The 20,470-nt window shown below is 48.1% G+C and overlaps 1 protein-coding gene across 2 annotated transcripts in view; it reads left to right on the forward strand.

The window, feature by feature from the left end:
* Nucleotides 1–20,470, forward strand: part of RPS6KA5 (ribosomal protein S6 kinase A5) — a 628,800-nt gene that overhangs the window by 419,457 nt on the left and 188,873 nt on the right. For both annotated transcript variants that reach the window (XM_078660052.1, XM_078660053.1), the window contains exons 8-9: nt 618–768; nt 1,969–2,130. In XM_078660052.1, the coding sequence (XP_078516178.1) occupies nt 618–768; nt 1,969–2,130 (313 nt within the window). The remainder of the gene's footprint in view (nt 1–617; nt 769–1,968; nt 2,131–20,470) is intronic.

The following is a 20,470-nucleotide window of genomic DNA, read 5'->3' on the forward strand; positions in this document are numbered from 1 at the left end:
ACTGCCAAACTCATTAATTAAGTTGTATGGCATGAATCTTCTGTCTGGATACACCTTTTGAGATCTTATAAATCGTAATGAATTATAGTTTTATTTTGCAAATTTTGTTATAGTTTAAATTAACTGAAACAATGAACTTGATATAATTGCAAATACTCCTCTTGCACAGCTGTTACCATTGATAAAATGAATAATTCTTCGAATGTGTTTTATCGTACTCTAAAATCTTCAGAATTGAGTGAGTGGGTGTTTTGTGTGTACAAGTTACTTACTGTGGTGATGCTTATACTGGTAATCTCCCATTCTATAGATGACTTGCTCACCTACTTCACGTAGCCATTGACACAGATTAAGGTTTAGAGAACTGAAAAATCTGAAAAACATCTATGGATATATTGTGGGAGGCTATTTGTGGCTTCTTTTCATGACCTAATTTGTGCTCAGCAAACATTATCTGTGCTTTGCCTACTGGCCCGGACATACCACAAGTTATGAGGAAAGGGGGTACTAAGGACTACCAGTATTAAAAGTAACTTGGACTTTCTCTCCAAGTGTGTGCTTACGTGGAGATTTTAATGCACTTTATATTTTAATCTTGCAATATTCCTTGCTTGCAGGAGAATCTTAAAAAGTGACCCAGTTTATCCGCATCAAATGAGTGCAGTAGCTAAAGAGCTAATTCAATCTCTTTTAATAAAAGATCCAAAGAAAAGGCTAGGGTGTGGACCAAGCGGATCAGATGAAATAAAAAAACACCCTTTTTTCCAGGTAAAAGAAGTTTTGGATCTTCGCATGATATGAGTTCTTCGACTTCATTTTCTATTTGGGTATTTTTTTATATATATTATTGTAAACTGTTAACATTGTTTATTTTCATGGGTTAACTTCTGTATAAATCCTTGTGTGTTGCTATATATGCCAATAAAGTATACTCAAAAAGTATAAAATGTGTCTTGAATCTTAGCAAGTCATGTGTTTTTTTTCTTTGATTATGTTTCCAGTTTTCAGATGTAACAATCAGTTCTCTCAGTCTATCTCATATCCTAGAAATTTACTGTCGATCTTTGGTAAAGGAGGGCAAGCATTCTTCTAAGTTGCTACAATTGAAATAAGACTAAATATTGTATATATTTATCCATATGTTGCTAACTCAGCATACTGGTAGATATGGATTTTTTTGCGGAGGCTGGAAAGGACCTTGTGTAAAGAAAAAGGTAGCCAGAGGTGACATTGCTAATAACCGCTTTCCTTCGGGTGGTGACAATCCTATTGTTATGCACTAACTAGTGGTGTATATTTGTGTTGCTCCATATGCTTTGTTTATATGACTTCTAGTTGAACTGTGGTTGTACGTAATCATGGTGTGGCGGGTACTAAAGCTCTGGGGCACAACGTAGAGAACACATTTGGCCTCTTGAATTGTTTTTAGAAGCAAACATTGCGAGTGGGAACTGATCAAATTCACAAGCTCCTCCAGAAAGATTTTCAGGGTTGGCGTCCAGGTGGATTTGACACTCTTAGGCCGAATTTGGTTTCTTGTGTGATTTGCTGCATGCATATATAAAATACACCTCCTAGTTTGCTATTTGTTTATACATGTCTATGTTATATTTTGAATGCCAGGCATGAACACCATATGTAAACTAAAAAAGTGCTATCAGTAAAAAAAAGCATTTCTATGGGTTTGCATAATTGTTTTTATAACAGAAGTACCGGGATTTAATATGAGAGCTCACTTATTAGGCTCACTCTTAAATGCATACAACTCCCAACAAGGAAGGTTTCTGAAACGTCCTCATGTGATTAAGCTTCCTGAGGATGTTAGTTATTCAAGATTTTTTGGGGACGTTAATAAATTGGTTGGTTCTGCCAGTCTGTTTATGCTTTTACAACAATCTGAAGAATTTAATGCTTAATTGAAGTTCAAGTGAAAATCGGCATTAAAATACCTTACTGTTTCTCTTTTAGAAAATAGACTGGGATCATTTGTCTAAAAAGAAAGTACCAGCTCCATTTAAGCCAGTTATCCGCGATGAGTTGGACGTTGGCAATTTTGCAGAGGAGTTTACGGATATGGATCCGACATATTCTCCTGCAGCTTTGCCACCATACGCAGATCGGATATTCCAGGTACTTCTAGTTCATGATTTATATGGTTGCAAATCACTTGCATATGCTTTATGGTTAAAAGCGTATCCTAGTCTAGAAATCAAACTTTTCAATTTGTCTAAAAGTATGTTATCCATTTATGTAAGATCAAAATCAAAGGTTGGAAAAAACATAATATGATTCAAACGCATTTTGTAAGAACAGGATAATATAGTAGTTAAAAGCTCACCCGTAGGACTGCAGAGATGGCAAAACTTGTGCTAAGTCTGAGCTTGGTTCAGATTTTTTCTAACTCTCTTTTAAATGTTGAGCCCAGCCATTGGTTGATGGTTGTTAAAAGAAAAAGTCAGTAAGTTGACTTACACTAAAAATGAAACTAGATCAGTTAGACCTCAGCCAGAATTGAGCACATCCAAATCCGTTATTTTGCAACTCCTACCTGGTGGGTATGGACAAAATATACCTGTGGTGTGGTATCAGTCCACACTGAGACAACACAGTTGTCCTATATGTAACCATGATTCCCACAAAAACCCCAAATACCCCTGTTCAGCAGTTGATATTTTGTACCCGTTATCGAAAGTTGGAGCTGCACAAATATTGAAATATTTCTGTTCACTGCATTTTCACCTCAACGTTCATTCTGTAGTAGGTTTATCATTTGTCCATTCACTCATATTAGAGTGATTATCTTTTCCATTCTAAGACTGACTTTGATGTATGGAAATACTTTAAATTAATCCGAACCACTAGTATTACTCTGAGCACATGTCCTTCCATCCTTTCTGGTTTGACTGAACTATTACCGAAAGTGACCTACAATTTCCAGCTTACCACAATTTACTTATCTGTGATGCGGCAATGTTGGCATCTGTACATAGTCACAAACCAGCACTTCATAGATTTTGAAGTGAGACTGGAGGTGTAGTTTAAAAGAACTGGCCTCTGCAGTTTCTTGTATGATGGCTATTTTCAGTCTTCAAATTGCAACCTTGTCTTCCACACCCATATTGTTACTTCTTTGGGAATCTGTCTAGGATGCTCAATCTGCAGGATGGCGTATCTTTAATAAGAGAAATGTACTTTGTATGTGGTTTCTGATACTTGATCATATTGAAGATTAGTAATAACCGTTCTTCACCCACTCTCCTAAAAGAAACTTTTTTCTTATTTTGGGAAGCTCAGTCTTTATTTGTCCTGGCCTCTCTGTACTGATGTCACTAGCACGGTTGGCACCTTCGGGTCGCTATTCCACTTTGTCAAGTCAGGTTTATAAATAGCCCAACTACACAGTGGGCATTCACGCACTAAATACAACTGTTCCTTAATGACTAAATGATTTGTTTAAGAAGAGAAAAGTTTTAAGAAATGTACTGAAAGCTAGATGGTCAGAGGTGAGATGAACATAAAAAAGCAAAGTATTTCAGGCAATCGCAGCAGAAAAAAAGTTCTACACTTGCAAGATCTGGGAGGAAAAAGGAGGACAGGTTGGTGCAGAGTGACAGGTACAAGTTAGTTGATGAAAGGTGATTCCAAATGAATTAAAATTAATTCATGGCTTTAGCCATAAATTGCTCTGTGACCTATTTGAACTGGTTTTATATAGTCGTTGGTAGTCAGTGAAGTTGGTTGAGGTGTTGTGAAATGAGGGCCAGTGAGTTAGATCCAGCAAGAGTCTTGCAGCCATGTTTTGGACCAATTGAAGGTCTGGTTAATATACAGGTGGCATAGACCAGCTCCTGGAGATCCGACCTCCCTATTGCAGCATCCCACCTTGAAGAGTCTCGTCGTCCAAGAGTTGACAAGCTGCTTGAACCCCAATGTATTGTCCATCTGCCCACGTAATAGGGGAATGGAAAAGAATGGAGACATTCGCGAAACAGATGCTCTCCTTGGCTACCCTCGCTCTCAAGTTTGTCAATACCACATACCTCTTGGGCTTGTATTGGCACGCATTATGGGAGAAAGTGGTGGATATCTTGCCAGTGATCTCAGATGATGAAACTAAACCCTTGTAAAGATTCTCTAGGACGGACAGAATGCAGCAAAATATTCTATTAAATATGGTCTGGAGAGTACCGACTGTTTGTGTATGGCAGTGGGCACCAGAGTAGTGCTTAGGTACAACGCCTGTATTTTTTCCACTGGCTTTTTTAGATGATGTCCTTCGCTTACTCTCATGGAGGGCCTCCTTTTGCAAATCTCTAGAGCCTCCACCATCATTCATGCAGATTGAATAAAGCCATTTTAGTGCCTTACACTGTAGTGTAGTTCCTATATTCCCAATAGGCTCTGCGCAGTGGAATAATATATCCTATAGATTAGACGTAGGACTGATGTCTACTAGGTCTCTATCGAATATACTAGACTTAATTTGTGAGTGCCAGCTAGCTCAGAAGTCACTAGAAACTTTCTAGAATAAACAAGAAGGGATTCGTTTCTGACAACCGCATAAACATGACAACTTTGTTGCCCCAAGATAAAACTGATCTTCAGAGTATTGGAAACAATAGATAGATATTTCACTCAGTCAATCGTGTATGCTTCGTTTCACCAGAGGTGCCTAGAAAATAGATAGACGGGCAATTTCAAAAAAAGGATTTATTGAACAGTCTTCTTTCTCAGGCATAAGAAATGAACTGCTACAATCGTAAAACTGGTTGCAAAATATAATGCATACAGTAGAAAGAGTAGAATAAAATAATACTGCAAGAGCATTGTATGGTTCCTAAACCATAAATAAGGAGTAGTTTCTGTCCTGTAACTCCAGTTCTGTAGTAGGGGTATCTCTGTTATAGTCATAATCTAGTGAATAGTCCCGCCCATGTGCGTGGACCCCGGAGCAATCAAAAATAATCTCTTAAGGTGTCGAAAAATGCAGAACTGCACAGACACTTAAGAGAGAATTTAAAGACCGATAATGCAGCCTATATCCACAGGCTACACTGTCCAGTACTTCAACTAGAAATTCCACCAAAAATCCACAAACAGCAAAGCCTGTCCAGATTTTCCTTGCTTTAACAGTAAAACCCCTCTGGAATGATAGAGAGGAAGACATGGACAGACAAGCCCCATAGGCTGCCATTATGTGGCTCAAAACAGGATACTGTGCCTTTAAGAGAACCTTCCAGAACTTCACAGTATCCCAGAATGCACTGCAGGTCCCTTTTACTTTCAGTTCTTTTTGAAGGCGTAACACGCCAGACCTGTAGCATTCCTTACATGACTATATCTCTCTACCGGGGAGGAGGGCGGGCGCTTATGACTATAACAGAGATACCCCTACTACAGAACTGGAGTTACAGGACAGAAACTACTCCTTCTGTAGTAGGGGATCTCTGTGTATAGTCATAATCTAGTGAATAGAATGGCAAGCCCATCCCCACACCAAAGCGCGGTGGAGAAAAGAGAAAATAACACCACTCCTGTGCGAACAGATTTCGCAGCGAAGCCTGCCCAACCTGAGCGTCTGCCCTGGCATCAGTGTCCAGGCAGTAATGCTTAGCAAAGGTATGGACCGACTTCCAAGTGGCCGCCTTGCAGATTTCTGCAATGGGAACATTACGGAGCAAAGCAGTCGTGGCAGCTTTGCCCCTGGTGGAATGAGCCTTAGGTTTACCCCCTAAGGTCTTATTAGCTTTTTGGTAACACATCTGTATACAGGACACAATCCACCTAGAGATGAACTGTTTAGAGGTAGCAAGACCCGTCCTGACTGATCCATAATTAATAAACAATTGGTCAGACCTACGAATATCCTTGGTCTTATCCAGATAAAATTTCAACACCCTCCTAACATCCAGGGAATGCAGGGATCTTTCCGCTGGAGAGGAAGGATTCTGAAAAAACGTAGGCAAAGTTATGGTCTGGTTAACATGAAATTCAGATATAACTTTAGCATGAAACTTAGGGTGAGTACGCATAACAACCTTCGCAGCATGAAATACAGTATAAGGTTCTTGGCAACACAACGCCTAAATTTCACTCACCCTGCGGGCCGATGTAATGGCCACGATGAACGCCGCCTTCCAGGACAGGTGCTGCAACAAAGCCTTATGAATAGGTTCAAAAGGCTCCTTCATCAATCTGGACAGCACCACATTCAATTCCCATGAAGGTGAAGGAAGCCGGACAGGAGGGAACACTTTCTTCAAGCCTTCCAAAAAATCTTTGATCACAGGGATCTGAAAGAAGGAAGTCTGTGAAGGGCATATCCTGTAGGCAGTCAATGCAGCCAGATGCACCTTAATGGAATGGACATTAAGGCCAGACTGCGCTAGATGAAGAAGATATGGAAGGATGACATCTTCCTTACATGTCGTCGGGTCATAGTTCTTGGACTTGCACCAGATGCAAAACCTCTTCCACTTGTAAGCATAAGAAGTCCTAGTGGAAGCCTGCTTAGCCTCCTTCAGTATGTCCATGCAATCTTCTGGGAGATTCAGATGGCCATATTGCACTATCTCAGGAGCCATGCCGCCAAACTCAAAGACGAGAGGTTGGGGTGTAACATTCGCCCCCCGAACTTCGTGAGAAGGTCCGGCCTGCACGGCAGCCGTATGTGAGGAAAGAGCGACCGGTGAAGCAGGTCCGTGAACCACCACTGTCTGGGCCATTCCGGGGCAATCAGGATCATCCGCGCCCTGGACTGGGACAGTTTGATGACCACCGCCGGAATCAGGGGAATGGGTGGAAAAGCGTACAGAAAGCTGTTCGACCAGTTGAACTATAGCGCATTCCCCAGCGTCTCTGGTTGGTAGTACCTGGAGGCGAAGTCTCGGCATTTGCTGTTTTCGGCGGTGGCGAACAGATCTACGTCTGGAGTCCCCCACCTTGCGAAGACTTCTCCTAGTACTTCGTCGTTTATGACCCATTCGTGGTTTTCCTGAATCAGTCCGCTCAGTGCGTCTGCATGAACATTCTGCACAACTGGTAGATGGGTGGCCGTTATCGTCAGTCCTCTGGCCAGAAGCCAGTGCCAGATCGACAGAGTGCGCGATCTTGACCCCCCCCCCCCTGCTTGTTGAGGTAATACATCGTGGTCGTATTGTCTGTCTGAACAAGCAAAGAGTTGGTCCGGAAGGACGGAAGAAAGGCCTTCAGCGCCAAGTGAACAGCTCTGAGTTCCAGGAAATTGATGTGGTACCTGGACTCCATCTGGGACCACGTCTGTAAGTCTCCGGAGTGCGCCCCCCAGCTGTGGAGAGACGCATCTGCCACAATAGTCTGCGTGGGAATGTCCTTGTGGAAGGGAACCCCTCTCAGGAGATTCTCCGCTGAACACCACCACTTCAGAGACTGAAGAGCATGCAGAGACAGTCGTATCTTGTCGTCCCAAGATCCTTTCCTCTGATGCCACTGATCCTCCAAGCACTCCTGCAATGGTCTCATGTGCAGCCGTGCGTGTGGCGTGAGGAAGATACAAGAGGCCATCGACCCCAGTAGAGAAGACACCGTCCTCATTGTTGTAGATGGAGCGGTCATAAGAGCCTGAGCCTTCCGAAGGAGTGATAATCGTCTCTCCTCCGAAGGAGACACGCTTGCTGACAGCGTATTGATGGAGGCTCCCAAGTACTGTATGCACTGGACCGGAGTCGGGACAGACTTGGACATGTTGATGTTCAACCCCAGCTTGTTCAAGAGAACGCACGTCTTCCGGAAGTGCGCTTGAGCTTCCGAGAAGGAGGAAGCCTTGATCAACCAAGCGTCCAGGTACGGGTAGACAAACACCTTGTTCTTCCTTAGGTGTGCGGCTACCACTGCCATACACTTCGAGAATGTCCTGGGCGCAGACTTCAGACCAGTACTGTGTACTGATAATGATTGGCGCCGACTTGGACTCGCAGGAACTTCCTGTGTTTGTGTGCAATGGGCACATGGAAGTATGCATCCTGTAGGTCTAAGGCACACAGCCAGTCTCCCTGTTGCAGCTGAGGATAAATCTGATGCAACGACAGCATGCGAAACTTCTCTCTGCGAATCCACTTGTTTGCTTGTCGCAAATCCAGAAGTGGCCTGAACTCGTTCTTGTCCTTTTTGCGGACCAGGAAGAACCGGGAATACAGACCTCTTCCTCTTTGAGACAGAGGTACATCTTCTATCGCCCTTTTCCGTAACAGGATATCGGCCTCCCCCTGGAGCTCGCGCAGCTGAAACTGCGAGCTGACCGGAGGAATCGATGGAGGCGGGCTGGTGAACCGAAGACTGTATCCATTGCAAATAATATTCAGCACCCACTTGTCCTGAGTAATTTTTCTCCACTCTGCCAGAAAAAATTGAACGCTTCCCCCCACCGGAGTGGGTAACGGATGTAGGGGAAGTAACAGCTCAGGGTCGAGACCCGGCGGCGCCCTTGTTCGCTGTAGAGGACTGCTGACCTCCTCTACCCTTCTGGCGTTTCTGGAAGGGCCTCCGGAACTGCTGCTGTTGTTGCTGCTGCTGTCCTGAAGCCTGTCCTCGGCCCTGCGCCCCGAACCGTCTCTGGAACGGGCAGTAGGCTTTCTTTTCTTTGGGCTTCTCCAAACCCACAGCCGTCAGAGTCTCGGCCTCCGCCTTCATGCGGGCCATCTCATCATCCGCATGTTTTCCGAACAGGGTCTCCCCCAAGAAGGGCAGATTAGCCACTCGCTGCTGGGCCACCGGCTTGAGTGATGTGAGCCTGAGCCAAGCATGGCGTCGCTGGTTGATCCCATGACAGTAACCAGGGGCCGCCAACAGAGAACCATCCGCCGCCGCGCTGATAACCTGGTTCGAAACCAGCATCCCTTCCTTCAGGATTTCTAGGAAATCCTCCCTCTTGTCTCATGGCAGGAGTTCCGTGAACTGCTGGAGAGATTCCCACAGGGAACGATCATACCGTCCCAGCAGAGCTGTATCGCTAGCGGTCTTCAACGCCGTAGCCGCCGTCCCACAGGCCTTCCTGCCATTAGAGTCGATCCATCGGCTCTCCTTATCCGGAGGCACGGTAGAAGACGATGAGGTAGAATGTTGTTTTCTGGCTGCCGTCACTATAACGGAGTCCGGAACAGGGTCAGTCCTTAGAAAAGCCAGGTCGGAATCCGGAGCCCTATACTTTTTCAGCAGACGGGATGGAGCAGCTCTCGTCACTGCAGGCGTAAGGAACAGCTCCTCCGCTGGCTCTACCAAGCCTGGCACGAGCGGTAGTAGAGGGCGAGACAAATGTTTCTTGTGAAGTGTCTCAAAGATCACGGACGTCGTAGGTGTGGGAGCAGTCACTGTGATTCCTAATTTCCCTGCACCCCTCAAGAGAACATCCTGGGACGTGCTGATGTCATCCATGGGAGACACCCTAGTCCCCGGGGAGTATGACAAGGTCGCGGAGTAGGACCTGGTTCTGGAAGAGTCCGTGCGGGACCATGATCCGCGCCTCCTGTGGCGCCATCTTCACCTCGTCGAGATCTGTGACGACTGCGCGACCTCCCTCTCCGTCCGGAGCGGGATCGCGACTTCCGTGGCTTTGGTCGTCCTGCCGCTTCCACCGGGACAGAACACTGTGGCTTGGGTGGGCCCCTCGGCTGAGGGGTCCCCTTCGGAGGAGTCGGGTACCTGGGCAGGGAAACCGACCTTGGAGGAAGCGGGAGAGGCTTGTCAACCGGCAGCTGAGTTTGAGGCTGAGGCCGAGGTGGTAGAGGTGGAAGAGGAGGCGGGGTAGGGACCTGCGGAGGAAGTCCTCTCGGCAAAGAAGGTGGAGGAGGAGGCGTCACTGTCCCCGGCTTAGGAGGGGTATACACAACGGAGTACACCGAGCCCGGTGACCCGCCCTCCTTATCAGACTGGGATGTGGGAGAGTCTCTCCTAGGCACTTAACGCCTGCCAGACTGACTCCTGGCGCCCAAACTGCTTCTGCGCCGTTCCTGCGTCGAAGAACGGCGACCCGACGGTGAACGTCGGCCCCTCGACGCGAACTGCGCTTCCTCGACGGCGAATGCCTGTCCCTCGACGGCCAACGCTTCCGCCTCGACGGCGACCTCTATCGCCTCGACGTCGATCGCCTTCGCCTCGACGGCTTCCTGTGCCTCGATGGCGATCTCTTGTGCCTCGACGGCCATCTCTTGTGCCTCGACGGCGATCTCTTGTGCCTCGACGGTGATCGCCCCGTCGACGCCGAGGATTCCCTCGACGACGACCTTCTCCTTTTTCGCCGAAGGCGAACGGCGGTTTTGCCATGACGGCGAGCGCCGACGCCGGGCCACCCGTCGACGTCGAGTCCTCGACGACGCCGACGAGTACGACGACGAAATCGTCACCGGTGATCTCGACGGCGGTCTGTTCAGATCCCTCGACGTTGAACGTCGACGCCGCTTCGACCCAGAGCCCTGGGGAGACGGGGAACAGACTGTAGTCATCCCTCTCGACGCCGTAGTCGGTGCAATCGACGCCGACGGAGAATGGGGACGCTTGCTGGACTTCCTGCCTCTGGGGAGCCCCCCAGAGGCCTCAGCACTGGCAGATGGAACCTGCCCAAACCCACCTCGTGCTTGCAGTCTTCTCTCCTCCATGCCTTGGAGCCTGATCTTCTTTCTGTCTCTCAGGTCCTGGTGGTAAATCCCTGGCAAATCTCACACTCATCAGGGTTATGAGAGGAGGGAAGGCAGAGGATACACACTTCATGTGGGTCAGTCTTGGCCTTCTTCCTGGAACACTCCGGGCATTTGTCAAATAATGCTGGCATATTCGACAAAAAGACTGCCCCAAAAGCACACCAAAGAAGAAATAACCAAAGTACTTTGAACAAAGCACCAAAAACACTTGAAAAAGTGAGAAAATCACAAAAATAAATCCCAAAAGGGAAAGCTCAATGCTCCAGGGTCCTGCTAGCAGGAGCCGGAAAAAAGAACTGAAAGTAAAAGGGACCTGCAGTGCATTCTGGGATACTGTGAAGTTCTGGAAGGTTCTCTTAAAGGCACAGTATCCTGTTTTGAGCCACATAATTGCAGCCTATGGGGCTTGTCTGTCCAGGTCTTTCTCTCTATCATTCCAGAGCGTTTTTGCTGTTAAAGCAAGGGAAATCTGGACAGGCTTTGCTGTTTGTGGATTTTTGGTGGAATTTCTAGTTGAAGTACTGGACAGTGTAGCCTGTGGATATGGGCTGCATTATCTGTCTTTAAATTCTCTCTTAAGTATCTGTGCAGTTCTGCATTTTTCGACACCTTAAGAGATTATTTTTGATTGCTCCGGGGTCCACGCACATGGGCGGGCCTATTCACTAGATTATGACTATACACAGAGATCCCCTACTACAGAAATACATAAATAACAGAGGCTAAAAGTACTCAACTGGTGCTTCTAAAATACGCCTACCCCGATGTACCTAAGCTTAGTACGAGGGAAGAAGTAAGTGAGGTGTGACCTAAATATAGTTTTCTTTTGCCAAGAATCTGTCTAAGATTTCTCTTAGGGTCTAATCAGCTCCGTACCTTGGTAAGAATGAAGAAGGTCAAGCTCAGGACTTGATTTCCCAACACCCCTCAAGGGGAGCTTGGAAAAACTGGAGCTGGATTTCTCGGCAAGAGAAAAGACAGCTTCTCTCTCAGTGCGTCTGCTGGAGGGTCGGATTCCTTCGGCACTTGCTGTAGCAGGATGCGTCGGGCAATGTGGGCATATTTATACCTTAAAGTTGCCGAGTTTGACGTAAAGGCGGACATAATAACATCTTAAAAGAGTCTCAGTTCTTTGAAAACTCCATGAGTTCTTGAACAAGTCAGTTCTCGAGCAAGGGGAAGTCCCTAGCTGCTGAAGCCGAGTTTTCCAAGAAATCGTTGTAGATTTGCGGAACTAGTGGAAGTATCCCTGCCGTATTTGGACTGCATGAGCTAAGGCCAAATATGGTTATGATTTCTATGCCTATAGATATGGTGTTTTATACGTATATAAGGGCATGAATCGGGAAAATTACAATAGGGTCCTAAAATGGTACACAACACCCACTACACGTTATCATGTTCATCTAAGATCAAGCACTAAAACATATAATCTAGAGCATGTGTTTACAACCCCCAAAAATTCATATAAAAATGCATTTGAAATGGTTGCACACGGAAAAATGAGCATTTGCATAGTACGCATTAAAAAGGAAATGATGTCATTGTAATATGGAAAATGCTAACCCAATAAATCATGGAATTACATTTATGAAATGGCTCTTAGTTACAGAAAAAAAATCGAGACCATCCCATAGCAGAGTATATAAACTGCGTTGGTTTGTAGATAAGGTCAAAATTGTTCCAAGGAAGTATCCAAAGAATTCTTGTTCTCTAAGAACAGTTCTACTTTAAGCAGATTACTTTGTGCCAAAGTTCAGTTTTGGAAAGGGAGAGAAAAAAAAATCAAATTAAATCGTAGCGAAATAGAGTTCCAAACTTAGAAGCCTTTGTTATGAAAAAGTGAAGGTCGAATTCAGAGTTCATAGAACGCAGTGTGCTAACTTCAAAAGTTATTCTCGATATCAGGAGAAAACATTAAATCGTCTAGGCTGGCAAAGAAATCGTCTACCACTGTAGATGAAAGTTGAACCACTTAATTAAGAAGATCAATTGCACACAGATGTGAAGCATCGCTGTCAGCATCAGCCGCGTTAGCATTGTTCATAGCAGATGGTACCTGTGTGCCTGTTCATCCGCGTATCTCACCTTCAGCTGGATTTGCCGGTGAGATCTCAATGAATGCCGTCATCAGGATTGGTAGCCGTTGGGGGCAACGCAACACGAGTCGTTACCGGCCCCAGTAATGCGTCAACATCGTTGGCATTGCCGATGGTAGTGTTAGACAGCTATCTAACACGCATTCCTCTCCACAAAGCAGGCATCGTAGAACAGGTAAGATGCAATCTTGCCAAATTGGTCTGAATGACAGAAACCATGTGGTATTCAGATCTCGTAAACGAGCCAAGCCAAGGAACTGTGTTATGCGTTCACGATACTGCATCGCCAGAAAAGCATTTGCCATGGTAATCTGGGTATCGTTGGTGACTGGACTTGCCATATCGGAGCAGAAGGAACAAAAATAGTATCCCTGCTACGAGTCACAAGATGAGATGCAGGCCGCCGAGCACAGAGTGCACGAAGTTTGGAAAAATGCCTAGGACTACTCCAAACAGTGCTAACAGTCCCGAAAAAATCGCCTTAAATACATGTACAATACCACTGGTATCAGACATGTTTAAGATATGACCTAACATTTCTGCTAAATGTATTGGGCAGTTTGTTGATAATAATGCATGTATCTCTGCAGAAGTCCTTGCAACTTGCAGATCAGACGTCTCTTTGGACGAGGTCAGTGGATCAGTTTTTTGTAAAAGAATGGCTTTCATTCTGCTTAAAGTATCAATTCGTCTAGAAGAGATGTTCAGTGAAGGCCATAGCGGCGACTCCCCATCTGTCTTGCTTTTTGGAAACAATACTTGCATACAAGTGACCCTAGCTGACACACTAACTAGATAGGCTATTCCTGGCATCATTCCACAACAGCTGTGATCATTTAACATTATGTAGCTACCATTGGAAAGCTGCCTAAAAACTGGATCTATCACCGCTGTGGGCGAACCCTGCAAGTGGCAAGAAAAGTTATTTGAAGAACCCTCGCAGGCTCCGTGTAAATTAATACCTTGACACAACAGTGTACCGCTTAGTGAGTTTTTACAATTTTTACCTCTAAGAAATACTAATACTAATTCTAAGAAGGCCCAAATTCCTTATTGACCTCGATCTTTTCCCTGACTAGATCCCCAATCTTTGGAATCCAGACAGGTCTTGTTGGGACAGGTGGTTTTTAGGTCGAGCGTAGCCAAGGACCTATTGTCGGTGTGTTCGGGGGAATCTGAGACAGCGTTGGTGCACGAGCCTCGCTGTCTCAGATTTGCCCTCGAGGGCGCGCACGGCGCCGTGCACATCCCCTGCCTCCCCTTGACATGCTCTCTCAATCACACAAAGGCAAAGTCACTCATGCGCACACACATTTCCACGCGCACACACTCACCGCCCCCACCCCTGCGCCCCCACACCCTCCCCCCACTCGCAGGGCTTACAATCACACACAAACGCAGGGCTTACAATCACACACAAACGCGCACACACACACCCTCCCAACCCCACTCACCGGGCACACGCAGGGCTTCCATCACTCTGGGGGGGCGGGCACCGTCAATGTGTCCCGACGCCCCCCCTCACCGGGTCTGTTATACTCCTCTCGTCCTGTTCCTCCCTGTGTCCAGACTCGGCAGTCCGCTCCGTTGTTTCTCCGCCCCTTCCTTCCTTCGTGCGTGTCACGCCTCTCCTTTCTCCCGGCCGGAAATCCGATTTGCGTGTCAGGCCTCGTTTTGTTTTGTTGCTGGCTTGTCCTATGTGTTCTTTGCCGCTCGGTTATTTTGCAGACTGGATTTGTAGAAGACTGGGCAGGGTCGGAATTCTCCCGATATTATTGTAGAGAATGCGCATAAGAATACCTTTCATACCAATGTATTTGTGCAGTTCTAAAAGGTGCGTTCGAAACATTATATTCGTGTCACCCCATTTAAACTTACTCTGTTGTCTAAAGAGGTTTTTGTGAGACTGTACGCTATACAAAAGATGAGATAGCACTTAATAAGTGTCCGGTCGTGATATTTGTTGTGTATGATCCGACAGAAGTGATTGTTTCATAATCCGTGGAGTAAAACGTCTTGCTTCTGTATGGGTATGTTTTTGCTAATTGTTTTACACTGTGGTGTGTCTTGCCTGCCGCCATCATTGTACTATGCTAATGCGGTGCATTGCTTTCGACTGAGAACATTGCAGTGGCAGTCAAGGCTGTGACTCCCTGTGACGTCATGCAATGTCCGTATGCGTGCTCCAGGGAAGCTGTGTGCTCGACTGGGTGGGTTGAATGTTTGAAGCGTAGGCTCTGATCTCGGAGTCTGGGAGGCCCGGAGCTGAGCACTGTCAGACTTCAAACATGTGACCCTCGGATAATTCTTGTTTTAATGCACTACCTACTGCATCTCTCCCTGAAAGATGAGACAGGTCCGGGCTTCTGAAAGCATAGCCTCTTTTGGTAGCGCCAATGCCTACTTCAGTGTGACACTGAGGGCGACGGTTGAACCCTAACTTCATAGGAAGACAGGTGACCCACTGGGATTCCACTTGAGCGCCACTGAGGGAAGGTTATTCCCAGATGCTGACACGTACTGCAAGTAGGACAGAATGTATTAAAGAGAGAGAGAGATGAGGGAATGTTTGTTATGTGTGTCATTTAGATTCACTTATCACCTTCACCCTCACACCCCCTCACCTCACGCCTCACACTGCTGCACGGCGCACACTGCTGCACGGCGCACACTGCTGCACGCCTCACATTGCTGCACGCCTTACACTGCTGCACACTGCTACATTACTCACACTGCTGCATGCTGCACACTGATGCACGCCACGCACTGCTGCATGCCACACACTGCTGCACACAACACACTGCTCCACACCACACACTGCTCCACGCCACACACTGTTGCACGCCTCACACTGTTGCACGCCTCACACTGCTGCAACGCCTCACACTGCTGCACGCCTCACACTGCTGCACGCCTCACACTGCTGCACGCCTCACACTGCTGCACGCCACACGCTGCTGCACGCCACACGCTGCTCCACGCCACACGCTGCTCCACGCCACACACTGCTCCACGCCACACACTGCTCCACGCCACACACTGCTGCACGCCTCACACTGCTGCACTCTGCGGCACACTGCTGCATGCTGCACACTGCTGCATTACTCACACTGCTGCATGCTGCACACTACCGCACGACTCACACTGCTGCATGCCTCACACTGCTGCATGCCTCACACTGCTGCATGCCTCACACTGCTGCACGCCTCACACTGCTGCACGCCTCACACTGCTGCATTACTCACACTGCTGTATGCCACACACTGCTGTATGCCACACACTGCTGTATGCCACACACTGCTGCACGCCACACACTGCTGCACGCCACACACTGCTGCACGCCACACACTGCTGCAAGCCACACACTGCTGCACGCTCTGCACGCCTCTGACTGCTGCACGCTGCAGGCCACACACTGCTACACGCCACACACTGCTGCACGCCACACACTGCTGCACGCCACACACTGCTGCACGCCACACACTGCTGAACACCACACATGGCTGCACGCCACAGACTGCTGCACGCCACACACTGCTGCACGCCACACACAAACATCTTTTACTTGCAAAATGTGTTTTCTTTTTCGAAAACTGTAAATCAAAGTCACAAACACATATTTTACTTACATACCCATTGCATAACTAAGATTTTCAAAAAAAGATGCAAAATACATACATCAGTATTTATTAACTACTTCTTCAACACCATTATCTATCATTTAACTTTTTAATACACCTACGTATTACATGTGATTGTATTTCAGTATAATTGCAATTCCATAACTAGCACTAACAACATTGCCATTTTCAATGCCAACTGCTCAAACTTTAATAATGCGAGACCTTTTGCATTTCCAATGCTTGTTCCTCAGTGGTTGTTGGCTTCTGTAATGTGTTGTTTAGGCTTCTTCGTGTTTCATTTCAGTCCTGCAAAAACGCCAAAACGATCTTTGATATCAAAGGGTTTTTGTTCTGCCACTGAAGTGTGACGATCGAGGTCTTCAACCAACATTCTAGTACCAAAAAGCATTTCATATGGAGTGATTCCACCCAGAGAATTTCTTTGCAGGTTATTAAGACTGCGTTGGACACTTATTAGATGTTTGACCCACCCATCACCCGAACCTAATACCCTAGCTGTTATAGATTTCTTTATGTCAGAATGTAGCGTGCCGATTGCGTGCGTGCCGATAAAGACTCGCAAATCTTTTATAACAGTTCGGGCGTCAGCTGAGCGCTGAGGCCACATCCAAATGAATCTTGTCCTAATAGTTATGGAACCGCATTTGGCCATGGTGATGTCTGCGTGTAGAAAGTCTAATGCTGTCTAACAATGGTGTCTGTACTGGGCTGGCTACACTGTAGTCCGGTATCTGGTGGTGTTCTATGCTGTGATCTCTGTAACAGACATCGCAATTAATCCCAAATTCGTAAACGTGGGCGCTCATCCCTGGCCACCAGTACATCTCTTTTAATTCTAGCAGAGATTTTGAGGTCCCTTGATGTGTCAGACCCTCTCCCATATGTGCTTCTTGAATCAAAGCACCTCTGCGATTCCTGTTTCCAATCACTCTATCCCCCTCTCCAGGAATTCAAGCAAAAGGAACGGAGTTGGCATCAATTATGTATGTATATTCGAGTGGATAGTTTAGAGGTGCTTCTAAAAAGTTGGCCGCCAGGCTTTTGCCTTCACTTGAAAGTTCGTATCCTAAGAATAGGACATTGAGGTGGGCAATTCTTAATTTTTTAAAATTGAACTTGTACCCTTCAGAAGCAAACCCAAGTATTATGGTGTTCACTCTTTTCAAGTGCACATCCAAATCATCGTCTGTAAGATAGTTGTCATCGACATAAGATAATGCCTCATCATCATACATTTGTAGTAACTCTGGTACTCTAGCTGAAAATAACCCCTGGACTATTCTTGAATCCTTGGGGGAGACTGCAAAATTGACGCTGTGTACCCATTATTGAGAAAGCGGTCAAAAACCTGCTTTCCGGTGCAATGTTTTGACAGAAGAAACCGTTACAAATATCTAATGTGGGGGGCGTGGCTTCGCGAGCGGCAATGGCGGTCGCAGCTTCCTAGAGCTCCCGCTGGCCCGTGATTCATCCGGCTGATTATCCTGGCCTTCGAGCCTACACACCGCAGCCCGAGTGAGGCGACTGTTGCTGAGGGTGCCTGGGATGATCCGGTGTAGTCCGCGGAACTCCCGATTCCTCGGACGCGGCTGGGCAGCGCAGAGAAGAGTGCGGTCTGGCGCACGGCGAGGAAGCAGGGACCTCGATTTTGGCGCCTCCCGGCCGGGGGGTACCCGCGTGGCTCGGCTGACCTGCCGATGGTCCGGCGCCTAGACTGCCCTAAGGGACAAGGGACAGCCAACACTATCCTCCGAGAGCCCGGCTGGAGGCTTAGAGGTCCGGGAGGCCGTGGGCCCGCCCGGCTGGACACAGCGGCCTTGTGGATCCAGCGCAGCCGGGGCCTTGAGTTTCGCGATCCCCGCCCGGAGCTCACTGCGGGCCGTAACCACGTCTGGGCCTTGACAGTGCCTCAGCGCTGCGTCCGGCGGGAGGCCTCCCTGCTGATCCTCTATAAGGGGCAGACCGGAATGTGGCTGGACGGCAGCCTGTGGGCCGTCCCGGTTCTGGCGTTGCCCCGTGACAGACGGCGAACTGCGGGTACCCCCACCTGGGTCCCCGGACATTTACAGGAGTGGTAACCGGGCCTGCAGCACAAGGAAGTGAGACACGGTCCGGCCAGTGGAGTGGGGGACGTGCAGGCCGCCGACGACAAGGGAGTGGATCCTGAGACCTGCCTTGACCTACCTGAGCGGCAGCACCGGGTTAGAGGTACGGGGGTCCGAGCCCAGTGGCGGGGGGAGAACTGTTGTGTGAGTCCCCATTGGGCTGGACAGACGGAATAGAGGATCCTGTGCTGCCGCGACTGCATAGACTGTCAGTGGCCCACAGGTGGTCTACAACCATGACCAGGGGAGGAGGTGGCGGCCTCACCAAGCAGCCGACCATTGATAAATTTACAGGACCCAATGGGGGCCCCGGACCCTCGGGTGGAGGACAACAACAACAGGGGGGTGGGGCCGGACAACGCCGCACTTATGGCAGCCATCACCCAATCCAGGGATATGCTAGATGCCAAGATAGGTGCGGTGGGTGCAGATGTTACCTTGTTACGCCAGGATTTGCGGAATGCAGTAGCGCGGATTACGGAAGCTGAATCCAGAATTTCGGTGGTAGAAGACGACGTGGGCTCCCTGAAGAAGAGAATGGCGGTGATGGAATCTGCGCAAAAGAACCTGGCACTCAGGGCGGAAGATGCGGAGGGACGCGCACGTCGTAACAACCTCCGTTTCATCAGTTTTCCGGAACGATGTGAGAAGGGGAACATGGAACAGTTTCTTGCTCAGTGGCTGATGAGCTGGCTGCCCCCAGGGGCTCTGTCCAACTGCTTTGTCGTTGAACGCGCACATCGTGCCTTAACCCAGAGGCCGCCGGAGGGTAAACGGCCCAGGGCAGTGATAGCAAGACTGTTGAATTATCACGACCGGGATGTCATTTTGAAGGAGGCTAGAACCAGGGATGCTATCCTATATGAGAACCGAAAGATCATGATTTTTCCAGACTATACTAAGCTCGTACAGCAACAGCGTCAATCTTTCATGAACGCAAAGGCGAAGTTGCGAGGTTTGAATCTCCAGTACTCTCTGCTGTACCCGGCTCGTCTGAGGGTGATTTTCCTGTCCAAAACGCTGTTTTTTGATTCTCCGGAGGAACTGTTTAAGTGGACTGACGAAACAGTAGCACTCAGGCCGCATGCTCAGCCGGGACTGAACCCGGGCTCTTCGAGGGGATCATCGCTGGAACGTGGAGACCGACCGACCAAGAGTAGGAGAAACCGGAGGTCCAAATCACGGAAGCGGTCGGTCTCCGTCTCCGGTACACAAGATAGCGGCAGAACTGAAGACTCGGACCAATCTGGGAAGGACCACTGAAGGTCTCAGGTACTCTGTGCTCCCTGTTTGGTGGTGTAGTTCCCGATGGTTGGAGACGGTGCGGTTGAGGCCCGGCGAACTGGATGCCTTATTGATGCCTCAGCGTCAATTCGAGACTGAGTTATTGACCTTGAGGGGGGTGGTGGAGCGTGGCTCGGGGGCGACCGATTGAGGGCTGCCACTCTCCTACTAAGGTGGGAGTTGTTAGGGGAGGGGGGTAGTGACAACTGGGTTTCAGGGAGTTGGGATCCATTGGCATGGTTGGTCTTAGGCCCTCCATTTTGGGCTTGGGGTTGCCCATGCCGCGACAGGTACTTCATAGTTTCATGAGGTATAGGGGGGGGGATGTGGGGTGTGGGTAGCGGGGAAAGGGACAGTTGAGGAGGGGGGGGTTGGGGGCTGTGGGAGAAAACGGATGTTGCCTATCTTGTGGTGTTCGGGTCTTGGGGCGGGTGGGGGGGACTGCACATGTTCTTTACAATGATGCTGATGTTGGTGCGCAGTGGGTGGTGTTGGCGCAGAGGGCCTCCTTGGTGGGTCCCACTTGATTATGCGTTACATAGACTCCCGGAGGAGTCCCTGCGAGTGATTACTTGGAATGTTAGGGCGATGCTGGACAAGGTTAAACGTGGGGCAGTTTTGCGCTGGGGAAAGAGAGAAGTCGCTGATGTGCTCTTGCTCCAAGAAAC

This window comes from Lissotriton helveticus, chromosome 9, assembly GCF_964261635.1.
Source record: "Lissotriton helveticus chromosome 9, aLisHel1.1, whole genome shotgun sequence".
NCBI classification, from domain to species: domain Eukaryota; kingdom Metazoa; phylum Chordata; class Amphibia; order Caudata; family Salamandridae; genus Lissotriton; species Lissotriton helveticus.